At 41.3% G+C, this 16,066-nt stretch overlaps 1 protein-coding gene across 4 annotated transcripts in view; it reads right to left on the bottom strand.

Moving 5' to 3' along the window:
- Positions 1-16,066, bottom strand: part of tecpr1a (tectonin beta-propeller repeat containing 1a) — a 107,432-nt gene that overhangs the window by 78,187 nt on the left and 13,179 nt on the right. For all 4 annotated transcript variants that reach the window (XR_010019350.1, XR_010019351.1, XM_063059369.1 and 1 more), the window contains exons 3-5: positions 14,054-14,236; positions 13,026-13,148; positions 2,292-2,414 (exon numbers count right to left, since the gene is read on the bottom strand). Coding sequence is in view for 2 of the 4 variants with exons in the window: in XM_063059369.1 (XP_062915439.1) it covers positions 2,292-2,414; positions 13,026-13,148; positions 14,054-14,236 (429 nt within the window). In the remaining 2 variants the exon portion in view is untranslated. The remainder of the gene's footprint in view (positions 1-2,291; positions 2,415-13,025; positions 13,149-14,053; positions 14,237-16,066) is intronic.

Here is a 16,066-nt window from a genome sequence, read left to right as displayed (position 1 = left end):
ATGTGTGACAGGTGGCAGAGAAGGAATGCCAGGGCAGAGGATGGTGCAGGTGCAGACACACCCATTCCTGAGACACCAGTCAAGGTCATTTGATTCCAAACAATTGATTTATTGATCATTACAGAATGTTTTTCTGGTGCTTCCTGCTCCCTTCCTCTCCTTTCCCCTAAGACTCTTGTACAGTACTATACATCTGCAGCACAAGACTTGAACATGGAGGGGCCGCTGCAGAGGATCAGAAAAAGCAGCAGTAAGTTGCAAACTCAGTGAACACCATCATGGGCACAGGCCTTCCTAGCATAGAGGACCCCATCAAAAGGTGATGCTTCAATAAGGTGGCATCCATCAAGGAACGCCATCACCCCCATCATCTCCCAGGACATGCCCTCTTATTGTTACCATAAAGGAGGTGATACAGGAGTCTGAAGACACACACACACAACCTTTCAAGAACAGCTTCTTCCCTTTCATCATCAGATTTCTGAAGGGACGATGAACCAATGTACACCATCTCACTTTTTGCCCTCTTTTTATTTACACACACACATAATAATACATAAAATATACACAAAATAATATATTATACACACACACACCTGTTTTTCAGATTGTAATCTATAGATTTTTTTAAAAATTATGCATTACAATATATTGCTGCTGCAAAACAACAAATGTCATGACATATGCTGGTGATACTAAATTTGATTCTGATATGCTTTGAAGGTTTCTACAGCTGCAATGATTTCCCACCATTGCATGCATGAAACTTATGTCAATGCAACATCACTAACAAATGCAAAGGAGGAAAGATTGTCAAAGCTACAGATCTTTCATGAATAAGTAAAGCCAGAAGTCTGATCCACAATGTGTGAAACATCCTCAACACTAAAAAGGTTCAAAAGTTAAAGTCTGCATTTAAAATACAACTCCGACATTTGTCTTCTCCAGGTAGCCATGAAATACAGAAAGACCATAGGAGTTGAAAAGACATCAACACACCCAACCCGAAAAAGAAAAGAAACAAAACTCGCAAGCCCCAACATCCCCCACCCCCTCTCCCACAGAAAATTACAGTGACAATAACAATCCCCTACCCCCTCACTCACAGGAAAGAACAGTGACTATAACATCAAAACCCCCCTTACACACAAATAATAACTAATCACCCACTCTCACTAACTTCAACATCAGAAAACTGTGTCATAGCACAGAAGTATGCCCTTTGAAACCAACTCATCCATGCCAGCCAAGATGTCTATCTGAGCTAGTTCCATTTGTCTACACTTGGGACACCTCTCTCTACTCTGATGCTATGTTTCTTTATTTAGAGATGCAGCATGGAACAGTCCCTTTGAGCTGCTCTGCCCAGAAACCCACCTATTTAACCTTAGCCTAATCACACAACAATTTACAATGACCAATTAACCTACCAAGCAGTACATTTTTGGAGTGTGGGAGGAAACCAGAGCACCCAGAGAAAACCCATGTAGTCACAGGGAGAATATATAAACACCTTACAGACAGAGCTGGAACTGAACTCCAGACTCTAAATGCCCCAATCCATAATAGGGTCGCATTAATCGCTACGTTACTGTGGTGCCCTGTATGTGTCTGTGAATTTGCTGCCAGCAAGCTTTTCATTGCATCTCTGTATTTGTGCATAAGACAATAAACTAGACATTGACCTTCTGCTAAGTGCAAGGAAGTACATACTTTTAACTTTTTTGCCACACCTATTGAAATTGAAAACGCATTGAATGTCAACTTTCAGGTTTGGCTACACAGTTATCATTTGCACTTAAAGACAGAACTCTTGAGTGCTTGGCCAGTTTTATGAGCATGGGGGTGAATGGAAACCTGCATCACAGGGGTTCCCAACCTGGAGTCCATGGAGCCCTCGGTTAATGGTAGGGGCCCACAGCATTAAAAAGGTTGGGAAACCCTGGTATAAACGATGCCAGCAATTCACCTGTTTGTGTTTTAGTTTTAAAATTGCACTGCAGACATCTCTGACCAGGCCACTGGTTACCTGCCCATTCCGAAGTGTCCTTTGGATGAGGAATGTACCACTTGCCTGAACCATTATAATTTGGAAATACCAGAATTTAACCCAGCAATGACGAAGGACAGTGATATCTTTCTAAGTCAGGTTGGAGGGGAATTTCCAATTCTGCCCAATTTACACGGGTATCCAAGGAGTAATCAATTTATAGGCCATCCTGTTTTACATTGAGATTCTTGACCCAAAAATATTTCCAAGTCAGTTCTCTACCAAGCTTAATTCATTGTACCTTGCCTAGCACGGTTACTGCCCAGACTGAGAGATGTCCCAAAGGCTCATCAGTGACCTCCCATCCTCCTACAGCAATGTCATGAAAGGGATCTGGTAGTGGTCCGGTAATTTGTGAGGGAATCTGGAAAACAAAGAGACAGCTTAAGGACACCACATAATAGTTCAATCAATTTCAAAGTAGATACATCTGGATTTAGAAGACCTATGCAACTAATCTATCAACAAGTGGATGAGTTAAAATAGATTACTTCAGTAACACACTTCAAAGGATACATTTTTGGCTATAGTAAACACAAGAAAGTCTGCAGATACTGGAAATCCAAAGCATCACACACAAAATGCTGGAAGAATTCAGAAGGTCAGGCAGCATCTTTGGAAGTGTATAACCAGTCAACATTTTGGGACGAGACCCTTCGTCAGGACTGAGAAGGAAGGAAAAAGATGCCAGAATAAAATGGAGGTGGGGAAGGAGCCTAGCTGGAAAGTGATAGGTGAAGCCAGATGGGTGGGAAAGGTCAAGGACTGGAGAAGAAGGAATCTGATAGGAGAGGAGAGTAGACCATAGGAGAAAGGGAAAGAGGAGACCCAGGGGAAGTGATAGCCAGGTGAGGTAAAAGGTCAGAATGGGGAATAGAGGAAGTTTTTTGGGGGGGAATTGGTTTACCAGAAGGAGAAATCAATAATCATGCCATCAGGTTGGAGGCTATCCAGACGAAATACAAGACTTGCTCCTCCACCCTTTAGCACAAGAGGAGACCGTGGACTGACGTGTCGGAATGGGAATCAGAATTTAAATTTGGTCACCAGGAAGTCCCACTTGTGTGAAGATGGAGCAGGGGGTGCTCGACAAAGTGGTCCCTCAATGTATAACAGGTTTCACCAATGTAGAGGAGGCCACAATCGACAACCCCAGCAAATTCGCAGGTGAAATGTTGCCTCACCTGGAAGGACTGGTTGGAGCCCTGAATGGACGTTAGAGAGGAGGTGTATGGGCAGGTGTAGCACTTAGGCTGCTTACAGAGATAAGTGCCAGGAAGGAGGTTAGTGGGGAGGGACAAACGGACAAGGGATCCATGGAGGGAGTGATCCCTTGGAAAGCGCGGGAGGTGGAGGAATGGTAAAGATATGTTTGGCGGTAAGATCCTTTGGAGATGGCAGAAGTTGCAGAGGATAATGTAATGGATGTGGAGGCTAATGGAGTGGTACGCAAGGACAAGAGGAACTCTATTACTGTTAAGGCATCAGGAAGATGGGGTGAGTATGGCTGTTCAGGAAATGATGGAGATGCGAAACCCCGTTCTTTAAAGGAGGACACCTCTAATGTCCTGAAACGGAAAGCCGTGTCTGAGAAATTGAGAAAAGGGAATAGCTTTTCTACAGGAGATTGGGTAGAAAGAGGAATAGTCAAGATAACCATGGGAATCGGGTTTATAAAAGATAAAATTGGTTATAGACTACCTTGGTGTGACCCAATGCCTAAAATATATAAATTTTTACACCATAGAAAGCATCCTTCCTGAATGCATCAGGGCTTGGCATGGTAAATGCTCTGCCCCTGACTGCAGGAAATTGCAGAGGTGTGCACATGGCACAGCACATTCCAGAAACCAGCCTCCCTTCCATTGTCTCTATCTATATTTCTTGCTGCCTCAGTAAAGCAGCCAACAAAGATTCCACCCACTGCAGACATTCTCTATTCTCCCCTCTCCCATTAGGCAGAAGATACAAAAGCCTGAAAGCACGTACTACCAGGCTTAGGGCAGTTTCTACTCCACCTTTATTGAACGGTTCCCTAGGATGATAAGATGGACTCAATCTACCTAGTTACGATCTTTCACTTTTCTGTTTACCTGCACTGCACTTTCTCTGTAGCTGTTACACTTTATTCCACATCTATTATTGTTTTGCCTTCTTCTACCTCAATGCACTGTGTAATGAACTGATCTGTATGAACAGTGTACAAGACAAGCTTTTCACTGTATCTCAGTATATGTGACAATATTACTAAATTTGTAGATTAAGTTCAAAAGGAAGCTATTTGGTCCAAAATCAGTCTGTATTTGCTACATTAGTTCCAAGTATACACTCCTATTGATGATACCAAAAAGGCTTATCTGTGAAATATTATCCTATCAACATGTTTCACAAGACCTTGGCCCATGTTTTTCAGCTTTGAGTCACAATGCTTTCCCATAATCAAATCGAGACATTTAAATTAGCAAAAGCTATTAGTAACCAAATGGATAATGAATTTGTGCCAGACTGATTTGACACAAAAAATCATGAGCCATTAACACTGTCTCATGGACATGTTCAATGGCTGTCTGTTTTGATTAGCAAATGTACAGTTGCAAGAAAAAGTTTGTGAACCCTTTACAATTACCAGGTTTTTGCATTGATTACTCATAAAATGTGGTCTGATCTTCATCCAAGTCACAATAACAGACAAACACAATCTGCCTAAACTAATAAAACAAGAACAATTATACTTTTCATGTCTTTATTGAACAAATTGTTTACTCATTCAGTCTAGGCTGGAAAAACTATGTGAACCCTTGAACTTAATAACTAGTTGAACTTCATTTAGCAGCAATAACCTCTACCAAATGTTTCCTGTGGCTGCTGATCAGACTTGCACAATGGCAAGGAGGAATTCTAGACCATTCCTCCATACAAAATTGTTTCAGTTCATCAGTATTTCTGGGATAACTTGCATGAACAGCACTCTTCAGGTCATGCTCAAACATCTCAATTGGGTTAAGGTCTGGACTCTGACTTGGCCATTCCAGAACATAAATTCTCTTCTTTTTAAACCATTCTGTTGTTGATTTACTCGTACTTCAGCTCATTGTCTTGTTGTATCATCCAACTTCTATGAAGCTTCAGTGATGGACTGCTACCCTCACCTCCTTCTGTAAAATGTCTTGATACAATCTCTTCGGGGGCTTTACTGTTGCTTGCATGGTGGGTGGTGGGAATGCTTACTGCTAGAATAAGTGGGGTAGGAGGAGGGGGAGGGATGATGCTGCTTGCTGCAGCTTGTGCATGGGAGGGGGCAGAGGCTTTGCAGTTCTTACATCTTTTTCTGTCATTCATTCCTTGGGAGTTTTTCTTCTGTTTTGAGGATGTCTGCGGACAGTATAAGAATTTCAAGTTGTATATTGAATTCATTGTTCCCTCAATGATTACAAGTCCTGAGGCAGCAATGCAGCCCCAAACCATGATGCTCCTTCCACCATGCTTCACAGTTGGGAGGAGATTTTGGTGTTGGTATGCTGTGTTCTCTTTCCTCCAAACATAGCGGTATGCATTTCTGCCAAAAAGTTCAACTTTTATCTCAGCTGCTTTTTTTTGGAGAGCAGTGGTTTCCTCTGTGGTGTCCTTCATGAACACCATTCTTGTTCAGTATTTCTATTATAGTAGACACATGAATAGAGACTTCAGCAAGTTCTAAAGATTTCTGAAGATCTTTTGCTGTTACCCTTGTTTTTTTCACCTTCTTCAGCATTACATGTTGCACTCTTGGTGTAATCCATGCAGGACACCCATTCCTAGGGAGATTAGCAACAGTACTGAATTTCTTCCATTTGAACACTCAGGTCTTTAGAAATGCTTTCTTAGCCTTTTCCAGATTCATACATCTCTACAATTCTTCTTCTAAGATCCTCTGTAAGTCGTTTTGATTGAGCCACGGTGCACACAAACAGACCATTCTTGAGAAAAGAAGGATCTGTCAGTAACCTGACTTTGTGTTTCCTTTTTTTTGATAGGGCAGGACATCTCCACAATCCACACCTCTAATCTCATCTCATTGAATGGAACACCTGACTCCAAATAGCTTTTGTAGAAGGCATTACCCCAGAAGTTCACATACTTTGTTTGAACCAAGACTGTGGTTGTTTAGATGTCCTCAGTATTGACAAGAAGAAGTACAATTGTCTGTGTGTTATTAGTTTAGGTAGATTGTCTTTGTCTATATTTGTGACTTAGATGAGTAATTAATGCAGAAAACCAGGTAATTGCAAAGGGTTCACAAACTTTTTCTTGCAACGGTAAGATAAGACCATAGATATAGGAGCAGAATTAGGCCATTAGGCCAGTCTGCTCCGCCACTTCATCATGGCTGATCCAAATTTCCTTTCAGCTCCATTCTCCTGCCTTCTCCCCATATCCCTTCATGCCCTGACCAATCAAGAATCTATCAATCTCTGCCTTAAATATACATAAAGACAGCCTATACAGCTGCCTGTGGCAAAGAATTCCATGGATTCACCACTCTCTGGCTAAAAAAATTCCTCCTCCTCTCTGTTCTAAAAGGATACCCCTCTATTCTAAGGCTATGGCCACTGGTCTTAAGAATCTCCCATCATCAGAAACATCCTCTCCACATCCACTCTATCAAGGACTTTCTCCATTCGATAGGTTTCAATGAGGTCACCCCTATTTTCTGAATTCCAGTGAATACAGGCCCAACGCCATCAAATGCTCTTCACATGACAAGCCATTCAATCCTGGAATCACTTTCGTGAACCTCCTTTGAACCCTTTCCAGTTTCAGTACATCCTTTCTAAGATAAGGGACCCAAAACAGCTGACAATACTCCAAGTGAGGCCTCACCAGTGCTTTATCAAGTCTCAACATTACATCCTTGCTTTTATTATCTAATCCTCTTGAAATGAATGCTAAAATTACATTTGCCTTCCTCACCACAGACTGAACCTGCAAATTGACCTTTAGGGAATCCTGCACAAGGACTTGCAAGTCCCTTTGCGCCTCAGTTTTTTGTATTTTGTCTCCATTTAGAAAATAGTCAACTCTTTCATTTCTTCTATCAAAGTGCATGGCCATACATTTCCCGACACTGTATTCCATCTGCTATTTCTTTGCCCATTCTCCTAATCTGTTTAAATCCTTCTGCAGCCTCTCTACTTCCTCAAAACTACCTGCCCCTCCACCCATCTTTATATCAACTTTAAACTTTGCAACAAAGTCATCAACTGCATCATCCCAATCATTGATATATAACGTAAAAAAATTGGTCCCAAAACAGACCCGTCTGGAACACCACCAGTCACCAGCAGCCAACCAGAAAAGGCTCCCTTTATTCCCATACTTTTGCCTCCTGTCAATCAGCCACTGCTTTATCCATGCTAGAATCTTTCCTGTAATACCATGGGCTCATAGCTTGTTAAGCAGTCTCATGCATGGCACCTTGTCAAAGGCCTTCTGAAATTCCAAGTACACAATATCAACCAATTCTCCTTTGTCTATCCACCATGATTCAACGCCTCCAACCCAATGTCACCTCTTTTTAATGCTTTGATTTCATTTTTTACCAACAGAGCAATACTGCTCCCTCTGCCTTCCTACCTGCCCTTTCAATATATCCTCGGACATTAAGCTCCCAGCTACAATCTTATTTCAGCCATGATTCAGTGATGCCTATAACATCATACTTGCCAATCTGCAACTGTGTTAAAAGTTCATCTACCTTATTCCATACACTGCGCACATTCAAATATAACATCTTCAGTTCTGTTTTCACCCTTTTCGACTTTGTCCGCCTTTTATGTTGCAACGAATCCTGTTTTCACTGCAATTCTGCCCCTATCAACAGCCTCTCCTCACTACACATGGTCTCTGTTTGTAAACCAGCTACCTCGTCTTCAGCACTATTATCCGCCTTTCCTACGATACTTCTTGCATTGAAATACATGCAGCTCAGGACACTAGTTGCACCATGCTCAACCTTTTGATTCCTAATTTTGTCGGAGGTCTTACCAACATCTGCCCCCATAAGCTCTCCAATAACTGTTCTGACACTCCAGTTCCCATCCTCCTGCAACTATGGGATAAATAGCTTTTGCCCAGTTCTTTGTTGTTTGACTGCCCCTCAGTTTGATGAGAGATCAATCCCTAACAATCGTGCAAACTTCTTGTATATCTCTATACTAGCCTCTTTAGCACTGAGGACATCTTCAAAAAGACAAGGCCTCAAAAGGTGGCCTCCATCATTAAGGCACTCTCCCCCCCCCCCCCATCACCCAGGATGTGCCCTCTTCTCATTACTACCATTGGGGAGGAGGCACATGAGCCTGAAGACACACATTCAATGTTTTAAGAACAGCCTCTTCCCCTCTGCCATCAGATTTCTGAAATGACAATGACACTACCTCATTATTATGTATTATTGTAATTTATAGAATATTTTATGCATTACACTGTACTGCCTCTGCAAAACAATACATTTCACAAAATACTGTATGGCAATGATAATAAACCTGATTCCAATAAAGGATTATACTGAATGCACAGTGTTCTTAGCCTATTCTAAATCAAGTTTAAGCTCGTTTATTGTTATCTGGCTACATATATACAACCAAGTGAAACGATGTTCCTCCGGATGAAAGTGCACCCACAATACATATATCATATAAAGCATATATCATATAAAACTAAATATTACAATTTAATAAAATATAACAATATAAAATATAAATATAAATGGGATTAGTATGGCCCAAGTTGACATGGTAATTCAGCACATTTTATTCACAATCACAATTCAGAATGGTGCCTCTGGATAATCAGATAGATATCTTGCATTCATCATCTATAGTAATCCATTATTTCTTTCTGTTTTTATTTGCTCCTGCTTATCCTAATAGACGAACATTGCCAAACAACAGTTGAAATGGCACCAATCATTGTAACATGATTTCCCCATCCTTGTGTGAAGGGTAGAAGAAATCATTTTGCCTGTTAGAAGCAGATTTTACTTGTTCACAGCATAGTTGTTGTGTCCATTTGGAGCAGGAACAATGTTTCATTTAGCTGTACACATGGATGAAGGTTGAATGACAATTAAACTTGGAACATTTCAAGTTCTTTCTATCAAACACAAGAGAAAACTCAAAAGTCCTGCACAATGTTTATCGTCTCTCTCAAGCAACATCATGAAAACTGATTATCTAGTATGACCACATTGCTTAATGCTGTGTATGTATTGACTTTTGCGTTTACTTAATTACAACAGAAATTACACATCAAAAGCTGCACTACAGACTGCAAAGGTTCAAAGGTTCATTTATTATCAAAATTTACCACTCTGAAATTCTTCTTCTCCAGATAGCCACAAAACCAATAAGGAAAAGAACTGGCAGCACAATCATCAACCCTCAACTCATTCCTCCCCACACAAAAAAACAAACAAAAAATGGAACAGGCATGTTGACCCCCCAAATCCCCTTCTCTGCATACAAAAAGAAAATGAGAAAACACAGAATATAAAAAACTATAAGACTGAAAAAAAGTCTATAGTCTAAGTCCATATCTAAAACACAGAAAACCTGGGTAATGTTCTCTGGGCCCAGCGGCAAGCCTTTCCCTTTCCATAGCAGAACAAACCCACCAGTGATCAAAAAACAGTCTCCTCTCTCTGTAGCCAAGTGATTCCAGCAGTGATCAAAAGGTAGTCTTCCCCCTCTGCCGCAGAACAATCTCACCAACGATCAAAAGACCGGCAGCCGGCACTCATCTTGCACATTCGCCTTTATGTTTCTCCCTCAATCTGCCTCGTTCCTTTAATTGGTGAACAATGGAAGATTTAATTGACAAGATGGAGTCGAATATTGGTTCACGCCCCATCCCACAACCTTCTTGCCATGAGGTTCGGACACACTATCTCTGCATCCCAGAACTCTCTCGGAGCTTGCAAAGCACTGAAACAACCAATCTATCTCCAAACTGCAAACCACAGGCTCCAACAGTTCCAGTATCACTTTCAAAATAAAAAAACAAATGTAAAAGATATAAAAGAATTGAAATATATGGTTTCATGGTCTGTCCAGAAGACGTTGACTGAAGGAGCGTTGTACACTGGCGCCATCTTTACCAAAGAGTTTCTCTGCACAAAAGTGCGCATGCGCCAGTCGTGCATGCAGCCTGTTACAGCTGTTCTGACTAGTTTTCTTACTTTTTTAACTTATGTTATTTGTTGTATTTTTTTTCGTGGTAACATGTTGAAGCTGCACCCTCTCTAACATGCTGGTAGAGAGAGTTTTATTTGGGTTTTTAGCGCTGGAAATAGTTACATTCGGACACGTCTCATTAGCGAGGTAGCAGTATGGTCGCATTGTTTATTCCAGGGACCAGCTGATTGCACTTATGTCGACTGGTTTAGCGAGCAGAGCGGCGGACATCCCAGCTGAAATCTGGAGGAAAACACACAGAGGATGCAGAGAGGGATCAAAAAGGTGAGGAAAGAGGGCCAGGTCGAGACAACAGAGACTTATGGAGAAGAGGAGTTCTCCACTTGGACTGCACGTGGACATACACGACCAAAACTTTTCCATGGTGGACTTCCAGACCGTTCGGGCTGACCGGAAGTGCACTGAGAGCAGTAAGCGTAAAGGAGTTGAGGGCTTGCTGTTCTGGTTAACAACGGACAGTGCAATCCTGGTCATATTACGATCAAAGAACATGTTTGTAGACCGGATATTGAACTTTTTGCTGTTGGACCCCGGCCATATTCCACCGAGATGCAACACTGGGCGTCACGGGAGGTTGTTCCTGCCTGTGGTCATTGAACTTTGCAGCTCCTCCCGTGGAGGGTCAGACACCCTGAGCCAATAGGCTGGTCCTGGACTTATTTCCATCTGGCATAGTTTGCATATTGTTGTTTGATTGCTTGTGGTTTTTGTATTTCTAGATTTATGCTCTATTCTTGGTTGGTGCAGCTGTAACGAAACCCAATTTCCCTCGGGATCAATAAAGTATGTCTGTCTATGTCTATGCTGCAAAGGGCATCATAGCATGTAGGCAAGTGTCTTCCTTGGCACAGTTTAGGAAGAAGACCCTCTTCCCCAATTCTTGAACAATTTATTTACGTAGTCATTTATATATTATTTAGTGATACAGCATGGAATAGGCCCTTCAAGCCATACTTCCCCAGCAACCACCCAACAACCCCAATTTAACTCTAACCTGATCATAGGACAAATTTGCAATGATCAATTAACGTACCCACTACATCTTCAAACTGTGGGAGGAAACCAGAGTGTCCAGAAAACCCCCACATTCCATGGGAAGGCAGCTTTGACTCTTTACAGAACAACGCCGGAATTGAACTCCGACAGCTTGAGTTGTAATAGCATGACATTAACCACTGCACTACTGTGGTGCCCAACCACATATATAGATGCATAAAACATGCAAAGCACAGGCTCTTCAACCCATGGTGTTGTAACAACCTTTTAACTTAGCCTAAGATCAAATCTAACCCTTCCCTCCTACATAGCCCTCTATATTTCTACTATCTATGTGCCTATCTAAGAGTCTCTTAAATAGCCCTAATGTATCTGCCTATACCACCACCCCTAGCAGTGCATTCCACACAGTCACCATTCTTTGTGTAAAAAACCTATCCTCTGACATCCCCCCTATACTTTCCTCTAATCATTTTAATATTGAGCTCCCTTGTATTTAGTGAATTAGAATATCTCATGCCATGTATACCATAATTCTAGCATATCCCAACATCTTGGAATGGGATTCATTCTTAGCCTATCTGTTTGCTTCAACCCATCTGAAGCAAAGATAGTAAATATGTTATTGTTGCCAGAACTGACAAATATGGAGTTTACAGAGCCGTACAGCACAGAAAAAGGCCTTTTAGCCCATCATATCCATGCCCATCTATTGACAAATCCTGACGCAAGGTTAAGACAAACCCCTTCCTCCCACAGATACTGCTTGACCTACTGAGTTCCTCCTGCAGATGGCTTGTCCCTCTAGCCATACCCTGTTGATAGGTCAATGCAGTAACTTTACTTTCAGTACATGCTGTCCTTGGGTTACAAATACCTGACTTATAGACACACCTACATGCGAGCAAGCTCCCATAATATTGTTAAACTTGGAAGTCTGTCTTGTACATAATCTAAGAAAGAAAGAAATAGTTTCTTCTCTCCACACTTAATTGTTTTTCTCTTATCAGTCTGAAGTTCTCTTGATGTTAACCACTATAAAAATACAGAAGTATGGTTACTATACCAAATGATTTTTAAAATCTATTTTCTAACTTATGGAAAAACAGCCATTATTCTCCTCTCACTGTGAAATGGGTGACATCTGTCTGTCCCTTGTTAGTGAGAGAGACAGAGGCTGTGGCATGTTGAACTGTTGGGTAAACAGTAGTTTTTGTTGACTGCAGAACATGGTCTCACTTTGGGTGCTTTGCTATTGCTTGGTGGGTGGTGGGACTGACACTTTTTGCTGAAATGGGTGGGGGAGGGGGGTTGATGCATTGAGGCTTTGCTGATGTTTGCATGGGGAAGGGTCAGAGGGGGCTTTGGAGTTCTAACATTTTTCTGTTGTTCACGCTTTTGGGGTTCTTCTGTTTTTCATGGATTACTGTATACATTCTCTGACAATAAACAAAACCATTTGAACCATTTGTTACCTGGGAATGGCCTAATTTTATAACTTTTACATTTATTACTTAAGAAGAAAGCAAACGAGGACTTGTATACAGTAAGCAAACGAGGACTTGTATACAGTAAGCAGTGGACAAACTCATCTCATTTATAATCAAACTGTTCATAAGTTAATTCAATACATGTACTACAAGCCCTCCACACAGAAGACTTGAACAGCGAGATTAGTCAGCAGTGTTATCTTAAATTATTATAGGACTCTTAAAGCCAGCCGGAAGATGGACTGGTCTACGAACCTTCGCCCAGGTGTTGCATGACTTGTACCTCCTGTATCGGATCCATCGGCGCCGACGCACATAAGAGTTCCAGCGCTTATTTTTTGTATAAGTGGCAGGAAAATCTAGGGCATAAGTCCAACCCTGAAACAAATGGGTTTAGGTGTTAAGTTACAGGTTTCAAATTAGTACCATTAGTACACTGCAGCAAGGTGAATGGCATGTCTCTAGTCTATAAACATGGATTTGGCAAAAACTATTTCCAAATCAGAGATACAGTTCAATGCCATTGCATTCCCCATTCTGGATACCCTCTCTTTTCTTCAAACCCGCCTATCTCCTCCCCCTTGTGCCCTCCTTCCTTCCCTTCATTCCATGGTAATCAGCAATACTTCATTATCTTTGCATCTACATTCAGTGGCTACTTTATTAGATACCTCCTGTACCTAATAAAAGAGACACTGAGTGTACATTCAGGATCTTCTACTGCTGTAGCCCATCCACTTCAAAGTTTGATGTGTCATGCATTCAGAGATGCTTTTCTGCACACCACTGTGGTAACATATGGTTATTTGAGTTACCGTTACCTCCTTGTCAGCTTGAATCAGTCTGACCATTCTCCTCTCATCTCTCTCATTAACAAGGCATTTTCTCCCATGGAACTGCCGCTCACTGGATGTTTTTTGTTTCTCACACCATTCTCTGTAAACTCTAGAGCTGGGGGTTCCAACCTGGGACCCAAAAACACATTACTTAATGGTATTGGTCTATGGCATAAAAAAAGGTTGGAAACCCCTGCTCTAGGGTATGAAATCTCAGGAGACCAGCAGTTTCGAAGATATTCAAAACACCTCATCTGGTACCAACAATCATTCCAGCAATAGAACTGAACCTCTTAACCATGTCTGCATGCTTTTATCCACCGAGAGCTATCACATGACATTTGCATTAACAAGCAGGTGTACAGGTATACCTAATAAAGTGAACACTGACAGTTTATCACTACCAAGTGGACTCAATACAAACAGTTATTCATCATAATCTCTTACCCCTTTTTCTGTTGGCTCTCCTCCAATATTTTCATCCACGTACCAGCTGGATTCCCACTCCCAGTGTTGTGATGCAAGCTTGAATTCATTGAGGGGTTGATGCTTCAATCCTGTAACATCACTCCACTGCCAGCGGTCACTGGGTAACAAGTGGTCACTGAAACCATCCACTGGATTCCAACGCTACATAAAATAGACCAGACAAATCTTAAAGATAAAGTTATTAAATGATTAGTTTTCTTTGTCACATGTACATTAAAACATATAGTAAAATGCTTTCTTTATGGACAATGACCAACGCAGTCTGAGGATATGCTGTGCGCACCCAGCAAGTGCCAACATAACATGCCACAACTTACTAACCCCAACCTGTATGTCTTTGGAATTTGGGAGGAAACCGGAGCAGCTGGAAGAAACCCATGTGTTCACAGGGAGAACATACAAACTCCTTACAGGCAGTGGTGGGAATTAAACCTCGATCATGATCACTGGCACTGTAAAGCGCTATGAAACCAATACACTACCATGCCACTCTAATCTGAGGCATAAAGCACAAAAATCCACGCATTTGTCTCTAAAAAGTGGTCTTGTTGTCCAAATTGCAACACAGCACAAGTGGAAATATAAATATTCACCTTCTTATAAGAATATAAAACATATGAGCAAATTAGGCCAATTGGTCTATCAAGTCTGTTCTGCCATTCCATCATGGGTGATTTAATATGCCTCTCAATACCATTCTCCTGCCTTCTCCCCATAACCTTTGACACTTTTACTAAACAAGAACCTATCAACATCAGCAATATACCTAAAGACAGAGTTTCCAAGCTGTCTCTAGCAATGAGTTCCACAGTTTCACCGCTTTCTGGTTGAAGGGTGATCATATTTATTTCTACAGCGACAACCACCCAAATAAGTAAACGGATAAGAAAATTATATCCGTTCAGGGAGCACAATGTTGAATTTTGACCCCACTGGTACTTAGATATGAAAGCATATATACCGAAACATTGCAATCAAGCCCAAACACCCAGGTGATATATGATCAAAGATGCAGTCAAAAATCACTCTGATTGGATTCTAAAGATCAGAGCTAAAATAAACGACCGCAGCAGAGTCTTAGCAATTTTTATATTTTCTCCCGAAACTTTCAGCACATGAGTTAGTCAGACATAGTTACAGAAAATCACAACACAGAAACAGGCCCTTCGGCCCAAATAGTCCACACTGAACCATTTACACTGCCTTCTCCTACTGACCCACTCTGCATACCCCTACCATCCATGTACCTATCCTACTTACCTTAAACATTGAAATCGAGCTCACATGTACCACTTGCACTGGCAGCTCATTCTATACTCTCACACCCTTAAACATTTCACTTACACCCTTAACCCATGACAGTCATCATATTTCACTCTGGCAGGAAAAATTAGTTGCTCATTTCCCTAAACTACACCAATCACCGCACTTCAGAGTAATTAAATGTGTGTTTTTCTATTTGACTGATGAGATGAGGACTTGTCCCTCCCTAACTAGAATGAATGGCATTGCTTGGATTTGAGCATCAGCAAGACTGTAAAAGCAGCAGATTTTCATCTGTAAAGAATAGGAATGATCCAGAAGGTTAGTAAGATCATTCACAATCATCCTTATTATAACTTTATTTTTCTTTCAGGCTTATTCAATTAGTTAATTTTTATCTAGGGCAGCAGGAGGATCACATAATGGTGAGCCAATGATTGGGGTTCAATTCCTGCCACTGTCTGTAAGGAGGTTTTACGTTCTCATCGTGACCGTGTGGGTTTCCTCTGACTCGTCTGGTTTCGTCCACATTCCAAACTCATACGGGTTAGGGTTAATAAGTTGTGAGCATGCTATGTTGACATCAGAAGCATGGTGATACTTGCAGGCTGCCCCAGCAGGGCCTCAGACTGTATTGGTCATTGACATAAATGACACATTTCACTGTACATTTCGATGTGCATGTGACAAATAAAACAAATCTAATCT

The sequence above is a fragment of the Mobula hypostoma genome, chromosome 9 (assembly GCF_963921235.1).
Source record: "Mobula hypostoma chromosome 9, sMobHyp1.1, whole genome shotgun sequence".
Classification (NCBI taxonomy): Eukaryota; Metazoa; Chordata; class Chondrichthyes; order Myliobatiformes; family Myliobatidae; genus Mobula; species Mobula hypostoma.
The sequence above is the reverse complement of the archived record's forward strand: the minus strand, read 5'-3'. Positions and strand labels throughout refer to the sequence as shown.